At 51.6% G+C, this 16,855-nt stretch overlaps 9 protein-coding genes across 9 annotated transcripts; 5 read left to right on the top strand and 4 right to left on the bottom strand.

The window, feature by feature from the left end:
* Positions 1-137: 137 nt before the first annotated feature.
* On the bottom strand, positions 138-416 carry CCOS01_12310 (uncharacterized protein; the record flags this gene model as incomplete). The annotated part of the gene is made up of 1 exon (XM_060460459.1): positions 138-416. One exon carries the CDS (start codon positions 414-416, stop codon positions 138-140), a length of 279 nt encoding a protein of 92 aa, XP_060309402.1.
* A 565-nt stretch (positions 417-981) lies between these two features.
* Positions 982-1,251, top strand: CCOS01_12309 (uncharacterized protein; the record flags this gene model as incomplete). Its single annotated transcript, XM_060460458.1, has 1 exon — positions 982-1,251. One exon carries the CDS (start codon positions 982-984, stop codon positions 1,249-1,251), a length of 270 nt encoding a protein of 89 aa, XP_060309401.1.
* Positions 1,252-1,553: 302 nt separating this feature from the next.
* Positions 1,554-2,322, bottom strand: CCOS01_12308 (transmembrane adaptor Erv26; the record flags this gene model as incomplete). Its single annotated transcript, XM_060460457.1, has 3 exons — positions 1,554-1,888; positions 1,944-2,177; positions 2,253-2,322. 3 exons carry the CDS (start codon positions 2,320-2,322, stop codon positions 1,554-1,556), a joined length of 639 nt encoding a protein of 212 aa, XP_060309400.1.
* Positions 2,323-2,904: 582 nt separating this feature from the next.
* CCOS01_12307 (methyltransferase) lies at positions 2,905-3,820 on the top strand (the record flags this gene model as incomplete). Its single annotated transcript, XM_060460456.1, has 2 exons — positions 2,905-2,927; positions 2,995-3,820. The coding sequence occupies 2 exons, from the start codon at positions 2,905-2,907 to the stop codon at positions 3,818-3,820; spliced, it is 849 nt and encodes a 282-aa protein (XP_060309399.1).
* A 580-nt stretch (positions 3,821-4,400) lies between these two features.
* Positions 4,401-5,102, bottom strand: CCOS01_12306 (NADH-ubiquinone oxidoreductase 19.3 kDa subunit; the record flags this gene model as incomplete). Its single annotated transcript, XM_060460455.1, has 2 exons — positions 4,401-4,851; positions 4,912-5,102. 2 exons carry the CDS (start codon positions 5,100-5,102, stop codon positions 4,401-4,403), a joined length of 642 nt encoding a protein of 213 aa, XP_060309398.1.
* A 1,420-nt stretch (positions 5,103-6,522) lies between these two features.
* Positions 6,523-7,192, top strand: CCOS01_12305 (C6 zinc finger protein; the record flags this gene model as incomplete). Its single annotated transcript, XM_060460454.1, has 2 exons — positions 6,523-6,541; positions 6,606-7,192. 2 exons carry the CDS (start codon positions 6,523-6,525, stop codon positions 7,190-7,192), a joined length of 606 nt encoding a protein of 201 aa, XP_060309397.1.
* A 678-nt stretch (positions 7,193-7,870) lies between these two features.
* On the top strand, positions 7,871-9,627 carry CCOS01_12304 (cytochrome P450 monooxygenase; the record flags this gene model as incomplete). The annotated part of the gene is made up of 5 exons (XM_060460453.1): positions 7,871-7,912; positions 7,964-8,764; positions 8,833-9,147; positions 9,216-9,382; positions 9,465-9,627. 5 exons carry the CDS (start codon positions 7,871-7,873, stop codon positions 9,625-9,627), a joined length of 1,488 nt encoding a protein of 495 aa, XP_060309396.1.
* A 601-nt stretch (positions 9,628-10,228) lies between these two features.
* Positions 10,229-13,033, bottom strand: CCOS01_12303 (uncharacterized protein; the record flags this gene model as incomplete). Its single annotated transcript, XM_060460452.1, has 8 exons — positions 10,229-10,304; positions 10,372-10,450; positions 10,506-11,036; positions 11,107-11,314; positions 11,383-11,486; positions 11,570-11,840; positions 11,898-12,194; positions 12,251-13,033. The coding sequence occupies 8 exons, from the start codon at positions 13,031-13,033 to the stop codon at positions 10,229-10,231; spliced, it is 2,349 nt and encodes a 782-aa protein (XP_060309395.1).
* A 1,803-nt stretch (positions 13,034-14,836) lies between these two features.
* On the top strand, positions 14,837-16,570 carry CCOS01_12302 (uncharacterized protein; the record flags this gene model as incomplete). The annotated part of the gene is made up of 1 exon (XM_060460451.1): positions 14,837-16,570. One exon carries the CDS (start codon positions 14,837-14,839, stop codon positions 16,568-16,570), a length of 1,734 nt encoding a protein of 577 aa, XP_060309394.1.
* Between the last annotated feature and the right edge of the window lie 285 nt (positions 16,571-16,855).

The following is a 16,855-nucleotide window of genomic DNA, read 5'->3' as shown; positions in this document are numbered from 1 at the left end:
TGTCCCTATTTTATCCCAACGCCCATTTATCCATCCCAGATTCCGTCCCTTGAAACACCCGAAAAAAAAAACCATCGACTCTTGTTGTCGATGAACGCCTGCTGTTGTGCGGCGTTCGACGCGGCCTGACTGTGCGCTCAGTTCTGACGGCCGTGCCCGCTACCCCACGTCGCGCCGTTGCTACTCGGAGCGGGTGCGGGGCCCGGCATGTTCGCGCCGCCGGCGGAAGCCGAGGCCGACAATCGGTAGGCGGCAATGTTGTGGAACGGCGCCGCCGAAGCAGGGGCAGTCAGCCAGGTGTTGAGACTGTCGGATTCATTGGGTTGATTGTAGGTGAAGACGTTTGAGAATTGTGCTTGCCTGGGCCGGGGAATGGCGGTGTATTGAGAGGGGGAACGAGCTTGGTTGGAAGACATCTTGGCGGCTGTGAGAGCAAGACTTGGGTGCTTGTTCGTCTTGGCTACGACTGAGATGATATGTGTTGTGTGAATTGCAATGAGAGATTGAGCGGCCCAGGGCAGGGGAAAAATCGCTCGACGGACCAGCTTTTGTATTCAAAATGAATACTCCTCATGATCCTCGCTCCTCACCATCATGAGGAGTGAAGCGGGAGGGTCCTCCTCCTCTTCCTCTTCTTCCTCCTCGCCCTCCTCCTCACCGACAAAAACATCAGGGGCTTTTCAGCGGGGTCTTTTTGCGGTTGACTCTAAGGTATCGAAGAGAATAATAAAAGTGTGAAAGTCGTTGCCCATGATGATGATGAGGTCTGGGAGCCGGTGATGATTGCCTCCTATCACCGCCGCCAGACGAGAGACTGGGCCGCCGCTCAAAAGAACCCTGCAATTCAAACCAGGCAAAAGTACGCAGGTACTTTTGACTCCCGAAGACTAGTGCAAGGCACGGCCGCTGGTCCTTGGTCCCTGATTGTCCATTGGATCAGGAGGAGTGCGAACGGATGTGAGATAGCGGTGCAAAAAGACCATGACAGAATGCGAGCGGAATGGAAAGTTCGATGATCGACCGCTAAAGGTCTGGCACTTTGTCACCGAGCTTTTTGCTGAATCCTTCTGGCGTGGACTTTTGCCGCTTGGCCGCCGTACGGGTCAAGTTCCAGTCAACAAGAATATGGCTAGCATGGGTCATGCAGGGTACTTCTGCCTTGAGTTGGGCTTGATTGGCCGCCTCACCGAGGCCGCAGTCCGAGAACACTATATTTCAGAGATGGTCGCTTGCGTGGCAGGTCATGACTAGCAGGTTGGTACACGCTTTAACATGTGAGCCTGGTGGCTCTCTTCATGGTTATGTGTTGGGAAATCTATCCGCAACTCGCCTGTAAGTTCAGACAAAGTCGGCTGACCTTTAGTGCAAAAGAGCCGCACAAGCAGCACAACGCCAAGAGGAGCCTTTTGGCTGGAGAAAATCCCCAGGTATCTATTCTCTCGCTCCTTTTCAGGGTTGATAATACCGTAGTTACCGTAGACTACCGACATATTGTACACACCACATGCTCGGCATGTGACATCCGTCTATTTTTCGCTGACGCTATGAGAAGATCAACTCCGCTCCCATCCGACTGTTCTGAAGACTTCCGCGAGCGCACCAAGAACTGTATCTACGATAGACTTGACGAAACCTTGGCGCTTGCTCTTGCCAGAGGAGTCCCGCAAGGGGTCTTCGCTTCCCATCGTAGGCAGGACGTTGTCGCTAGCGGACAAGCTCACGAAGAGAGCAAAGGGAATGAGCCAAACGCAGAGCCCAAAGTATGAGGCGATCTCGGTGAAGCTCGGGACGTCGGGTTGATCGTAGTAAGAGTGCATGTTCGAGTACGATCTTTGCTGCGCGGCAGAGAAGTGGCGGAACCAAATGTAGTGGTTGACGAGGACCAGAACTAGACAAGCAAAGGTTAGTTCCGAACGTGGATGTATAGCAGCACAGAAACATACCACAAGAGGCCAGGAACAGAGGGTCAGTCAGCCTAACGAAAGGGAATCGGCGCATGTTGCCGAGGTAGACGACATGGGAGACAACTCCCATGAGGGTCAACTTGAAAGGAAATCGGTCGACGATGCATAGCAAGAGCTGCAAAACAATAACCGAGTAAATCAACTTTGTAAGAAGGCGCTTCGCAAAAACGGTATGCTCCTCGACAAGCTCCGATAAGTAATACAGACCGGAAGCTAGACACAGGGGTGTTAGTAAGGAAGCATCCTCAACCCGAGTGCCAAGGGAGAATCCGGGGGATCAGGACGAACCGATGGCGAGGGTCAGAAAGCAGAAGCCCACGATGGAGCCAAGGTAGCCGACCAAAGGTAGAATCCACATGGTGACGGACGTTATGTTTAGAATGTCGTCGTAGTATGTCGCATGAAGTGAAGTGAGAAATGAAAAGAGAGAGTGTGTGAAGTTGTTGAATTATTGGTCTGCCGGGGGAGGAGGGTTGTGCACAGAAGCTCCCTACATTGTCTCTTGAAGCTATGACGGAGCTGGCCAGGGCGCGTCGTGAAATCCACTTTGCGAAAGCGTGGCCTCTGCGCGTCGGGTAGGTACCGCAGTGGACGGGCACTCGGGAGATTCCATGATCCGCGGTGAATGAGATAAGCGATCGTTTGATTGGACGCATCCTCCGGCCTTCGACCTCACTAACCTGAGTACCTTAGTGTAACCCCCGGCTGTCGCAGGGGACCTTATCCTTATCGATAATGATTGATGGTGGTTGTCGGGTTTCTTATCGATAACTATCCGTGACCCCCCAGTTGTGAATTTTTGAGGATTTCTCACGACACACAATTCACCGCCCAATTCTTCGATGCGCCGGCTTGACGACAGACTGCCTTGAAGCGAATATTGACGGGAGGCTCCATTCAAGATCGGCCGAGTTCAATCTTCCAACAGAAACTGCCCAATATGTCGCGCCCTGAGGATACCCTGTAGGCTACAGGCCTCCCCTCCAACCCCGCCATGTGCCTCCAGCTGACCAAATCTCTCTGCTCTCAGTGCGGCCGACATCCACTACAATGACTCCGAAGCCCGCAAGTACACGACGAGTTCTCGTATCCAGAATATCCAGGCGTCCATGACCCGCCGTGCTCTTGAGCTCCTCGACCTCAAACAGCCTTCCTTCATTCTCGACGTTGGCTGCGGCAGCGGTCTCTCCGGCGAAATCCTTACCGCCGAGGGCCCTGAAGATGGTGGACCACACACCTGGGTCGGCATGGATGTCTCACCATCCATGCTCGATATTGCTCTCCAAAGAGACGTAGAGGGCGATCTCCTCCTCGCAGATATCGGACAGGGCGTACCATTCCGCGCCGGCTCCTTCGACGCTGCTATCAGCATTTCCGCAATTCAATGGCTTTGCAACGCCGAGAGCAGTGATACCTCGCCCGAGGGCCGCCTCACCAGATTCTTCAACGGCCTCTATGCGTCATTACGCAGAGGAGGTCGCGCCGTGTGCCAGTTCTACCCCAAGAACGACACCCAACGCAACATGATTACTCAGGCCGCAGTCAAGGCCGGCTTCGGCGCCGGTCTGCTCGAGGATGACCCCGAGACAAAGAACGTCAAGCTCTATCTTGTGCTGACTGTCGGCGGTACTGCAGAGGGCGGTCGCGGAGGAGACATCACAAATGTCGTTGATGGTATGGACAACGTCGATGTCGAGGACGCGAGGAGGAAGGCCAGTCAGCAGAGTGGCAAGGGTGACATCAAGAAGGGAAGTAAGGCGTGGATCGTCAAGAAGAAGGAGCAGATGGAGAGGAAGGGAAAGGTCGTCAAGTCTACCTCCAAATACACTGGGCGCAAGCGCAGGACCGCTTTCTAGACGGACGGTGCTTGGGCGGGGTTTCGGGGATGTCGCATGGCATGGCGTTCAGGGGTACAACGGAAAACTTGTTTTAAGAGATTGAAAATTGAATCAGATACCCTCATTTAACTCTCAGAGTCTCTCTTCTCCATCCGAATCTGTCCTCGTCACGAATTCTGGACTTGGGGAGACCAATGATCCCGGGTTTGCAATACGGAGGGAAAAAGGTATCTGACGACACCATGAATTGAACAACGGATGCAGTAATACCTCGGGAGACTTCATCGAGGTAGACAACAACTCAAGCATCCAACTCATGATGTGACAGATGACAGATGAGGTAACTTTGCATCCTATGACCCCTTTCCCCTTCATCTAAAGACCGAATCCACCAAGGTATGTAGCCTGATACGGTATGATCCTTTACGACTTGCCTGTGCCATAGAGCGCTTTCCGAATGCCAGACGTCTTTAGAATTCCACCTTTCCAGCTGAGCCATGGATTTGATAAGATACGATTCTTTCCTCTTCACCAATAAGATGAGATAAACAGCATCTAGTAAGCGTAGATAACAGATCCACAGGAATATTTGTGCAGCTCATTTACGATACCACATTCTCGACGTTCTTCCCTGTCGCATCTTCCGTTGTAGTTGCATCATTCCATAAAGCAGCGCCTCGCTCGTGGGCGGGCATCCAGGAACATAGATATCCACCGGCACCAAGCGATCACAACCACGAACTACAGAATAACTGTAGTGGTAATACCCTCCGCCGTTGGCGCAGCTCCCCATACTAATGACCCAACGCGGTTCCGGCATCTGATCGTAGACTTGGCGGAAAGCGGGCGCCATCTTATTCGTGACAGTACCGGCGACTATCATGACGTCTGACTGTCGCGGTGATGCTCGGAACATGAAGCCGAATCGGTCTTGATCGTATCGTGGCCCGGCTATTTGCATCATCTCTACGGCGCAACATGCGAGGCCGAATGTCATTGGGTACATCGATGACTGACGACCCCAGTTGGCGAGCTTGTCGAGGGTGGTTCTGGCGAAAGATTGATTAGTAGCAACCCAAGGGTGATGCGCCTGGGACTGGGGTACATACACAGCATATTCCACAAGGGACTTAGGCTGTGATTGTGTAGGAAGGGCGATCTCGCGACGGTTGGGGCGTGGAGAGACAGATTGCTGGTAGCTAGGGGAAGTTGCTATGCGTCGAACGCTGGCCGGTGCTGGAAATGATCTCGTCGCGAGTCCCACGGCGCGGGGCACCTGGCTTGCAAGAGACTTTGACATAATGTACAGAAGAAAGAACTTTTCCTTCCAGAAGTAGGAGCAATGAAGATTGGAATAGACGGAGGAACGGAAGGGGTAGCGGGGCTTCTTAAAGCCCGGGAAGTACGTATGGGTCCCAAGCTCTGATACTCAGGGCTAGTGGCAAGGCATATAGGAAGACTAGAACCAGGGGATAGGATCTCAGGGATTTACTAACTGGGTTTCAATTAGAAATTGAAGAGAGCAGCCAATTCGACTTACAGCTTCGGGAACACGAAGCTTCCATGAGGCTTCAGCTGATGCTTGTCATGGTCCACATCTATGCATCTTGCGAAGCCAGGCCTCAGATAAGTTTACCAGAACCAAATAATCCAGAATAAAACGAGAGCTCAGATACAATGGTATTCTCAAATACAATTATGAGATCCCTCATCGAGTTGTTCAAGAGCGCGAGCTTGTAGGCCTTTCACGCAATTCGTTGATCATGATTGACCCTCCGTCTAAGTCGAAGCGCAGCCCCACTTCGTTCTCGTCGCGAGTCCGAAGTGGGGCCAAGTGATCCGAACCCGCCTGCGCGGGCCCCGTAAATCCGTCGTCAGTAACTCAACCGCAAAGGCAACCCGTCCGCTTCATTCCTTTGACGGAACAACAATCTGATCAAGACAACCCGTTATGCGTTCTACCAGCTCTAAGACTTGCCGGTGTCGATGCAGCTAGATCCCTCGAGCAGTAACCCTTGACCTCGGCTGCAACCCACTGACGCTTGCCGCCGGACCCCTAACTACTTAATACTTAGTGCCCGCCAAAGCTGTTAACGCCAGATATTGACATGGAAAACCTTCCTTCCTTGAGAAATGGGCCTAAGAGAGCTCACAAGAAGGTTCGAACGGGATGTGTTGCCTGTAAGACGAGGCACGTAAAAGTAAGGCAGGCGGCCATCCAAGGCCAAGTTGAGCCCATATCTAACTTCTATTCGGGACAGTGCGATGAGAGAAGACCACAATGCAGCCAATGCACCAGGCAAGCTATTGCCTGCAGTTACCCTTCACCAAAACCATACCCTCCCACGGAGACTACGACATCAACTCTGTCTCATAGTCTTTCCTTCAGGGACGGAGCACTTGATCTCAATATGCTTGATCTCGAACTCATACATCACTGGACACTCTATACATACGATAGCTTGACAGTCAGCCCTGTGATTCGGACTTTCTGGCTGAGGAATGCGGCGCAAATCGGGTTCCGCTGTGACTTTGTCATGCGGAGCTTACTGGCCCTGTCCGCCGTTCACCTAGCAACTCTGAACCCAGCGCGAGAAGAAGCCCTCTTTCGACATGCACTGAAGCACCACAACACATCGACAGCGGCAACTATTGCATCAATACATCATATAGACCAAGTGGAAGATGTCGCAATGCGAGAAAACCTTTTCCTATATTCAATGTTCATCATGTTTTATAGTACGCATAGTCCACTTCCCTACTCGAACAACATGTGGCGCTAACATCCCCGGTACTCTCGTAGTCATCTCACAGACGGAACACCCCCAAGATGCCTTGTTTGGCCGTCCGAGTCGAAAAGAAATATCATCACCGGACTGGATGGTGTTCTTCCACGGATCAAGATCAATCGCGCTGGCGTCAATGGCACTACACACCACGACCAGTCTAACTCACCCAGTCATTGGCTACACGATAGGAATGCTCGCAGACCGTGAGAGGACGTCAAAGAAGCAATACCTCAGCACCTTACTTGCTCGCATAAGACAAACCGAGCTGAACGAACATTACGAAACGTACCTGCACGCCGCGGAAGAGCTTGAAGCGACTTTTGCGGTCCTGGCCGAGTTCCCTGAGAGCAGAGACATCTTTCACGGGTTCCTCTGGATTAGCAACGTATCGGACCATAGGGGGGATTTGATAGCTTTGATTCAGGGCCATAATGCCTCCCAGGAAGCACTGGTCGTGTACACGTACTTTTGCAAAATAATCCAAAGGCTTCCGACAAGATGGTGGTCTGAAAAATGGGTCCGGGGACTCAAGGATGGTGCGTTTGCCTCCCTTGATGAGGAACATCGAACCTGGGTCGTTGAACTGCCAAGTTGGACTTGATTCGTCCTCAAGCGCATGGCTTTATTCAGTCGCCTCGGACATCAGGAGTCACCCGCAGACGTGCCAATATGATCTCCATATTCCCCGACATTGACTAGTCTTTTACGAGCATCCATGTTCCCCCGAACGGTCCACGGACAGCTCTGACAGCTAACCGATGACAACCTCATCGTACCTTATGCACATGGCGTAAACTAGAAAGCAACGCTGATCCTAGTGCCGAGATGTCGGAAAGCAAACGTCAGACGCTAAGACCAATGCAATACCTTGGCTTTCATTGGCTGGACGCTAGGGTGGACATTGTGCGATAGGCGAGGAGCCGTTAAGACAAGGTCCGCCGTTCGGGAAACGGCCCCCGGCTTGGAAATTGAGACCCGAGCTCCTGGGAGATCGGCGGGCCGGGCGGGCTGCGTTGCGCAACCGAGCCGGAGCCAGGGGACGGACTGACAGGACAGAGTTGTACTTTTAGGCCGTTGCTCGGCGGACGACTCAAGTTGGTCTTGCGAGAGTACATGGAATAGAAATACCCTAAATGAACCCCTCGGCATCTGTTTACGTGGTTTTTGGAGCAAGAATCATCAAACCAAGCTGCAATCTCTGTTACAAGATCTCAGTTGATACTCGTCTTTTCACTATCTCTTAGCAGTCACTGCAGCTAAGTCTGTCATCACATTCGTGATGCCTTCAGCCGCGTTGTCGCTCCTTGTTTCAGCGGCCGCGGTATGTCAGCCGGAAACAAAAAAGCCTTACCCAAGCTAATCACTTTCTCAGCTAAGCATCTACGGAGTGGCAACGGTCATCTACAACCTCTTCTTCCACCCCTTACGCCGCTACCCGGGACCCTGGCTATGGGCAGCTACGCCTGTACCTGCAGCCGTCAACATCCTCCGAGGCACTCCCCACCTGACCATTCTAGAACTGCACAAGCGCTACGGCGACGTCGTGCGCGTTGGACCCAACGAGCTGGCACTTGCACACGCTGACGCATGGAAGGATGTCTGCGGACATCTCAAGCGCGGACAAGACGAGAACGGGAAAGATCCAAAGTACGGCAACGAAGAGATGGACAAAAGTCTTATCTCGGCATCACGCGAGAGGCACGGGCCCGCACGACGACTTCTGTCTCACGCGTTCTCTGCTCGAGCAATGGCGGAGCAACAGCCCCTGATGGACCGATTGATCAGCCTCTTTATTCAGAGAGTACATGAACACAGCAAACGTGGAACGGTGGCTATGGATGCTTCCAAGTGGTTTGAGTGGACGACGTTCGACATTGTTGGGGATCTGGCCTTTGGCGAGCCCTTTGGATGTCTGCAGAACTCGGCCTCGCACCCTTGGGTGGACAGCTTCTTCGCGTCCATGAAGATCATCCCGTGGATTCAAGCCATTAGCGACTTCCCTCTCTTCTCTGTGTTAAAACCTCTCTACTTCATTCTTTTTGTTCCCAAGGATGTGCTGAAACAGCGGCATCTAAGCCAGGTGATGGCCGAGGAGAATCTGAAGAAGCGGCTGGCTATTGGGGGTGATCGGCCAGACTTTGTTCAAGCCTTGTTGAAGAGCGGCGAGAAACACGTGAGTACCGACCATCGAACCCACAGCCAAAATCTCCTACGTTTTCATCTCACAGATATGGTGTGTAGGAAATGTCTCCGATGGAGATGAGGGATAACATGGTTCTTCTCACCACCGCCGGCTCTGAGACAACTGCTACGACTCTCGCGGCAACGACATACTTTCTGGGCAACCACCCCGAAGTCCTCGCAAAGCTGAACGCCGAAGTTCGCTCAGCATTCAAGAGCGAGCAGGAGATTGATGTCAACAGCGTCCAGAGTCTTCCTTACATGCTTGCTGTTCTCAGAGAGTCAATGCGAGTTTATCCTGCTGTTGCAATTGCCTTGTTGCGTCAGACGCCTCCGAGCGGTGCGCAGATCGCCGGGGACTGGGTCACTGGAGGAGTGAGTTTGCCTACCTGCATGATGACGCGGCTTGTTTGAGTTTCATGCTAACATCAAATACCATGCAGACGACTCTTGGTATCTGGCAGTATGCTGCGTATCACGATCCCACTAAGTTTCTTTATCCGGACGCGTTTATCCCGGAGCGTTGGTTGGATGATGAGCGTTTCGATGGCGACCAGAAAAACTTGCATCAGCCGTTTTCTTATGGCCCTCGCAATTGCTTAGGCATGAAGTATGTTTTCTAGTACTTGAACGTGCTCTTCCTCGACCTTGAGGTCTTGATCGAGATGGTTGCTAACATCATGCGTGTCTAGCCTTGCTTTTGCTGAGATGAGGTTAATTCTTGCCCGCATAATTTGGAACTTCGACTTGGAGCTGGCGCCGGAGAGTAAATCTTGGGCAGCTGGTCAAAAAGTTTTCTTCTTCTGGGACAAGCCTCCCTTGTGGGTGTACTTCAAGCCCCGACAAGAGCGATGAAGCAGTTGGTACCCAGTATGTGCAGATGAGGTGATTTCAAGATAGGTACGTTAGTATCAAAGTCTGAATGGCAGCATCTTGCTTTGCATACGGTACCTTAGTCTGCTCTCACTTGACGGCTCTATCTCAATGAGTGGAATGCGCCGCCTTAGCCTCGGATTGCGGCCTTTGAGAAGTTCTTACATGAAACTACCAAGTTAGTTGTCGCTCAATTGAAGGTATGCAAATCCGCTCTTGTAACCTTGACAATTGCAAAAAGAGTGATCGAGTATATATATGGTAGCATTATAGACAGGGAGGGAACAATTATGCATGCAGGCTAGAGACCAGCCAGAAGGATCTTAATATTTGCAGTTCTTGTTTGCCGTCTTAGGCATGGAAAGCAATCGGAAAGAAAATTCTCGTGAAAGCTTGGAAATTTGGTTTCTCTTTTGTATGACCCTAAGAAGTAATCACGTAGGAGTATCAACATCATGGTATCATGATTGCAATCACTTGAGTACTGGAGATACCAAGCGCGGACACATTCTTTTTTGCATCCTATACTTTGCTGAAGACAGAGTTAGCCAAAAAGATACAAATAGGACGCTCTTGAAGCAACTCACTTGAATGCTACGCCCGCGTCACTTGAACTGATCCCAGTTTGGATAAAGGTATCAGACCACACCTTGTTATACCTGAGGTGCCAAATGTTAGGTTTTCGCTGATAGTTTGAAATCTGACACTCGAACGGGAAGGACGAACCTATTGCAGATATAATAAGGGTTGTAGGCACCGCGGTTGAATTGAAGAACCCTGTAAAGGAAGACAGAGGCGCATTGATCTTTGTGAAGAGAGTGTTAGACGGGCAAGACGGCTCGTGGATGGAGTAGACTGACCTGTGCACTTAGAGAGACACCACTGCTCTATTCCGCTCGTCACTCCCTCACTTGCGCTATCAGAAGTGGCATCGTAGTCGGCACTAGCTACTCCATCACGCTCCAAAACCTTAGTAAAGCCTTGGGGAGCATCACTCCATGTCGGTTTTGGTGGCGGGGAAGGCTGTGCAGATGCCGATGACGAAGGCGCAGCAGAGGTCGGAGCTGGAACAGAGGTCGAGGTCGGCGCCTCTGGAACAGAGGTGCTGGTGGGAGCTGCAGAGGCAACGGAAGTTGCCTGACAGGAACCAGCGCCTCCCGAAGGCGCTGCTTGGCGACGTCTACCCGCAGAAGATCCAGGGGCAGAACATGCCAAACCACGAGGGTCAATACCGTTCCAGATGACGGCGGGCTCGCCCTCGACTCTTGAGTATGCGAGAGATTTGACCATCTCCTTGACGTTTGTGGCGACTGAGCCCGGGACCTGAAGACGCGCCTTGTGCTCGTCTTGAGATAGCCAGACTGCAATTACGCCAGCGACTGCGGGAGCGGCTTAAGATTGAGTGTTAGTCATGCGTGCTTCTCAGACTGTAGTCTTTGTCAAAACATGTCAAATACTTACCGAACGAAGTCCCATAAAGCTCCTGCGAACCGGCAGATCTACCAGAGGCACAATCGACGAAACCGGGGGCAGAAACAGTTAGTTGATCTCCAGTGCCTTGGGAGAAAAATGCACGGTAGCCGTCATTCTCAGTCGCTCCAACGACGATGATATCCGTGGTAGGCCCGAAGAGAGCAGGGTACTCTGTCACATCATCCACGCCATATTGCTGAACAATGAAACGTGATTAGCAAGATGGAAGGCCAAAAATAGAAGGCGCAGTTTTGGAACACTCACAGCATCATTTCCAGACGCCGTGACGATGACGATATCTTCCGCCATAAGGGCTACAAGCAGTAGCTTGTACGCGGTGGTGGTAGACGACAATTTGTCGGGGATACCTGTCATAGGTGGATGGTTAACATGTTCTGAAAAGTGCAGCACAACCAGGCCGATAGAGAACGAGGTTTGTCGTGAGACTTACGAGATCCTAGGGACATGTTGATGACAGCTTTGCCCTCAAGCTTCTTCTGGAAGACATCGTTGCTAATCTCAATCAAAGCTGTGAAGATAGCGGAGAGCGAGAGAGTGCCTGGAAGCTTCACAGCAATCAAATCAGCTCCCTTGGCGGTGCCGTATGCTGGTCCCGCTGCTTTCGAAGCTACACAGGAGCCATGGTTCAAGAAGTCAGTCTCGTCCTTCGTCGCGCCAGGGGCGTACATAAAGCCCTTCGTTCCCGTCATGCCCGTCCATTCCTGCCATGAGTTAGCAATTGGTCTCGGACGAGGGCATTCTTTTTGAGGATTTCATACGGAGTTCTCAGCATTGGCGCCCGTGTCAATGACATAAATCGTGACTCCCTTTCCAGCTTCAGAAGCATATCCGAATCCAGGCAAGTCCGCAATGCTTGCTCCAGCTGGCTGCGAAATTGCCTTGAGTTCATCAACTGCATCCGATTGTAGTGCAATATCAGACGGGTTAGGAACACTTGTCTTTGGCGAACCAGGAGGGCCAGTCGCTGTTGGCTGGCGCGATGCAGATGAAGGCGGTGCAGAAGATGACGGCGGTTGCTCTTCTTCCAGCCTCTCATCAGGAGTGACACCGGCAACCTATGTGTTCTTTTAGTACTGTGAGCACTTACGTACTTAAAGAAACTAAGACTTACACCAGGACGCTTGGACATAGCGTTTGCCTGCTCAGTAGTGATGTTCGCCTTGAACATGGCCACCAAGCCGGTGCGGTCACTAATGACCTCCTCCAGTGACCTTGGTGCAGCATCTCTTGAGAGTGTGTTGTTGAGGTCTTGAATCTCTTGTTTTGTGGAGTTTTGCGAAGTTAGGATGATGTAGGGCGTTGGTACAGCTGTGGATGACGGCGTGGAAGACGATGTTGCAGATGTTGAAGTAGGTGCTGCGGAGGTAGAGCTGGGAACAGACGGAGCAGAAGAAGGAGGCTTGGATTCTGCCGGATCCGAGGTTTGCGGATTTTGTGATGGGGCCGGATTCGAGATGTTTTCAATCTCAGGAGTATCACCGTTCGCTCCGGTACCGATGATTGACACAACAGCTCCGGGAGCTAGCGCGTGGGTGACACCTGCAACCACGAGAGATCCGCCGCCAGCGCCAGCTACGTAGGTTGCTCCGATAACTGCTACGACGACCTCTCCACCAGAGATTGTCTGAGTTGTCGGTGCTGAGCTTGACGTCCCGATGGTTGTCCATGTGGATGATACGCGTGTGGATGTTCTAGGGTCGGGAGTGATTAGGGGTTGTGTGGAGGAGGCCCTGGTGCTAGCTGGTCTTGTGGTGTTTGAGACGGGAGCTTGCCTCGCCATCAGGTGGCGTCTGCTGTGCATCAGATCGTTCCGGCTATCCTGGTGCGGGAGAGAGACGGCCCCGCTGCTGAGTAACAGCAGGGTGAGCCCGCGGAGTAGGCCGTTGAGATGCATATGAACGAAGGGGTAGGTAAAGAATGACTGTGCTCAAAGAGCGAAGGTAAAGATTGAATGAGTCTCAAAGGATTGTGAGCGGTGGACAGATGCAATCGATATGGAACGAATCATATTTTGGTACTAGAATATATAGAATTCTTACCGTCTAAGACGGGTCACCAAGGCTTCTGCTAGCGGCCGACGAACTGAGGCAATAGCTGTCATCTCAACTTTCCCGTCTTGGCGTAAAGTTCAGTCAATCAATTTACTGTCAGGAGAACTTTGCGCCATGTTAATGAGCATGATCGCGAGAAAGCTCCCCCACGTGCCTGGGCTGACTGAGAGCTGCTGGTGCGGTTATTCTTAGCGATGGTGCAAGTCGCTTACACGATGCCGATAATTTAAGCCATATGGAGATAAACTTTAATAATGTTTGGACTGACAGCTCCAGAGGCGTGGCAGCCCTACGAGTTCATGACTCGTGGACGAAGAGTCCAGGCTCCGTCGCCCCTCCTTCAGGATCCCGCGACTTTATGTAAAGCATGGATATTGGCTGCGTGGTAATAAGAGGCTGTGTACCGCGCGCATCTTGACCAATACATGCCGGTTTAGCCGTTCAGGTCATGTTTCGGAATCCGCAGTGCCTTGGCTTGCGGATAAACTTGGAAATTCGTGGCCGAGCCCGAATCGACTGTGGGTTGACCTAATAAAAGAAGCCAGATCATGACGCGGTCGATGAAGTTATGAACAAAGTGCAGGGTCCATCTGGCAACTCCTCGTTATCGCTATGGAGGAGACGAATAGCCCTAGTAACAACCTAGTGATAGCTGTTCTGGACATGAATGTAAGTACTGACGCGCGTGTGGTGCGTCTGCGGCCTCGGAGGGTTCGGAGTGAATCTGAGACGCTCTCCCTGCCTTCTGATTGATTACAAATAAGGGGCCGATGATGAGACCTACTCGATATTTGCGTCAAGCCAGAACTGAATATCCCGGTAACAGCCAGATGGCGTCAACGTATGTGGACGGGTTTTCCTATAAAGTGATAATGAATTATAATGACAGTCAACCTTACTTCCAATGTTTTCGTCTCTGGAAGGTTCAGAATTAAGCGAAAGCTGGAGAAAGACTAGTGACGGATATACTGACGGCTTCTAGTAGTTGATGGGATAACACGGCATTTTCCTAGCAACTCCTTAACGTGTATCCGCCAACAGTGAGTACCTGAGTGAGTCTTGAAGATCTCACAATGAGATCACCCGCTCTTGGCATGCTTTGATGGTTTCAAGGAGATACTGCGTGTCCGTTTGTTTCTCATCATTACATTGTTGATCTCGATGCCACCTCGACCTATTACTACTGCTCCGTTACCGCGATTCCCCTCTCGTGGTGCAATGTCGAGACGTTCGACATCCTATTTAGGGGCCGAAGTCACGTTCTGGAAACCAGGAGGTCCTGTCGTCAACTTAGGCAATCTGAATTCCTTCTCATATCCACGTCGCTAATAAATGCTGTACTGCTCTAATTACAATTGATTTGTGAGCTGATCGTTTAGGTGGCACCAAGGACTAATGAGCCTAGTGACACTGATCATTTAACTCCAGCGAGCCAATTGAGAAGAGACGCTAAGTCCTGAGCAGTACCCGACACCGCTTTCCCCTCCCTTACTTTTCTCTCTTCAACATCGCACAGCAACCAAGCGAGACAGGTCTACAGCGCTTCATGCATCGGAAGTGATCGCTGCGTTGCTGTCATTTTGCATGTACTTGGCGCCAAGTTTTCTAGTCTAGTGTCCTCGTCTGCCGACAGCAGTAGCCTGGCGATGGCTCTCTTCTCGACGTTGAAGGATGCTGAACCTGAAAGATCCGAACCACAAGAGTTCGCCTACGCTCTCCGATGCGTTCAATTTCTCGCAGGCTATGGATCTCAGCCGATCAGTTGCAAATTGAAGCCATCTGTATTGGGACAGATCCAGCACAAGTATGAGGCGTTGTCATACGCATGGGGCGACACCACGAAGAAAGTCGAGATTATTCTGGAAGGACAACCATTCAAGATCACCAAAAACCTCGAAACGGCTTTACGTCGCCTGCGGTTGGCAAAAGAAGATCGCTTGTTATGGATAGATGCAGTATGCATCAATCAACATGATCGCCCCGAAGTCAATCTGCAGGTCAAGAGGATGTGGTCAGTGTACAGATACGCTTCGAAGGTCATTGTTTTCCTAGGCGAGGGTACGACTGGTACTCATCACGCCGTCGATCTGATACAGGCTTTGGCGAGAGAGGGTAACCGGCTTGGCCATCGGCGCGTCACGTCTTTATTATTCACCAAAGATGCTCAGCCCACGAAAAAGGCTCTACAAGGGTTAATGAGCAGTCCATGGTGGAGCAGATCCTGGGTCATCCAAGAGTTCGCAGTTGCGACTGAGGTTGCCTTTGTCTGTGGTGACCTGGAGTGGTCCGGTGAATCCTTTTCCGAGGCACTGCGGACCCTGGTAGATGTCAGATTCAATGCAGCTCTACCGCGCGGACAGGAATACTTTATGAGGGAGATCGCATCGACACCAATAAGTCATCTGATGACGGCGCGCAAAGACTACCAAGATAGCCATTCGGAGGCGTCAAGGTCCAAAGGCGCCCCCAAACGAGACCCGCTCAGCCTTCTCTACAGGTTTCGGAGTTTCAAAGCTTCCGACCCTAGAGACAAGGTATACAGCTTGTTCCATCTAATCGGAGAGGTCTCGATGCTACAACCGGACTACAACCGCCCTGTCAAAGATCTCTTCATAGATGTAGTCAAAGCTTCCGTCGGCTCGTCGGGAACTCTCGAGGTTCTCTGCCATCACAACAGGACAAAACGTTGCATGCCCGACTTGCCGACTTGGTGTCCTGATTGGACCGTGCAACGAGGCCAAAGGATTCTCCTATGGCAGAACGACTATGCAGCTGGGGGTAACGGAAGCAAGCCTTCAGCTAAATTCGAAGGAGATGAGCTACTGTTGCAAGGTAAGGTCCTGGATAATATTGAGTGGGCGGTGTCTTTTGAGCCAAAGATGTTCAGGAAACCGGGGTTGGTCTTTGATCAGATTATGACAATCCAAGCCCAGGTGCTAGAACGGGCGTCTTTACTTCCGAGTGGAAGTCAGGGGGCTACTTCGTTGGTCGACTCGTTTCGAAGAACTTTGGTGGGATCCCGCGTCAGGATAAGAGGGCCGCGTCACGAGGCGACGGTTCTCGGTCAAGGTGAAGCTGACAAGTTCTGGGACGCCTGGTATGTTTTGATGACTGACCAAGAGTCATCGGGAATGCATGGAGCTGCGAAAGCCTATAATGACGCTTTATACAGCGCATTAGCTGGAAGAGTCTTCTTCATTTCTGAGAAGGGCCGCATGGGGCTGGCTGACAACCCGGCAAAGGCCGGCGATGTCGTTGGCATTTTTGCTGGTAGCCGTGTCCTCTTCTGCTTGCGGGAGAAGGCGGGAGGAAGGTCAAAGAGCGATGAAGATTCGAGACGCACTTATAGTCTGGTTGGTGAATGGCGAGTGCTCCCCTAATCTTTTATGAGAATCCCAACTGTCTGGCTACTTACTAACAGTGTTGAATGGTAGTTACTTGCAAGACTTCATGGAAGGCGAGGGCGCCTCTCCTGAAGAGACAATGTCACCAATTTGTCTGATTTGATCACGTATTATAAGTGATTCCTGAGTCCCCTCATTGTCCATGGTGGAGGGCTAGGTTTTGAACAAACCATGAGGTTCGGTTCACTAGCGGAACCCTCCAAAGCACACGTGGTTTACAGGAATGAAGAGAACGCAGTTGTTTCGGTGGCTACAGGAGGT

Source organism: Colletotrichum costaricense (assembly GCF_030867565.1).
Source record: "Colletotrichum costaricense strain IMI 309622 chromosome Unknown Scaffold_14.1, whole genome shotgun sequence".
NCBI lineage: Eukaryota > Fungi > Ascomycota > Sordariomycetes > Glomerellales > Glomerellaceae > Colletotrichum > Colletotrichum costaricense.
Note: the sequence above shows the minus strand (reverse complement) of the source record. Positions and strands in the feature narration are given on the sequence as shown.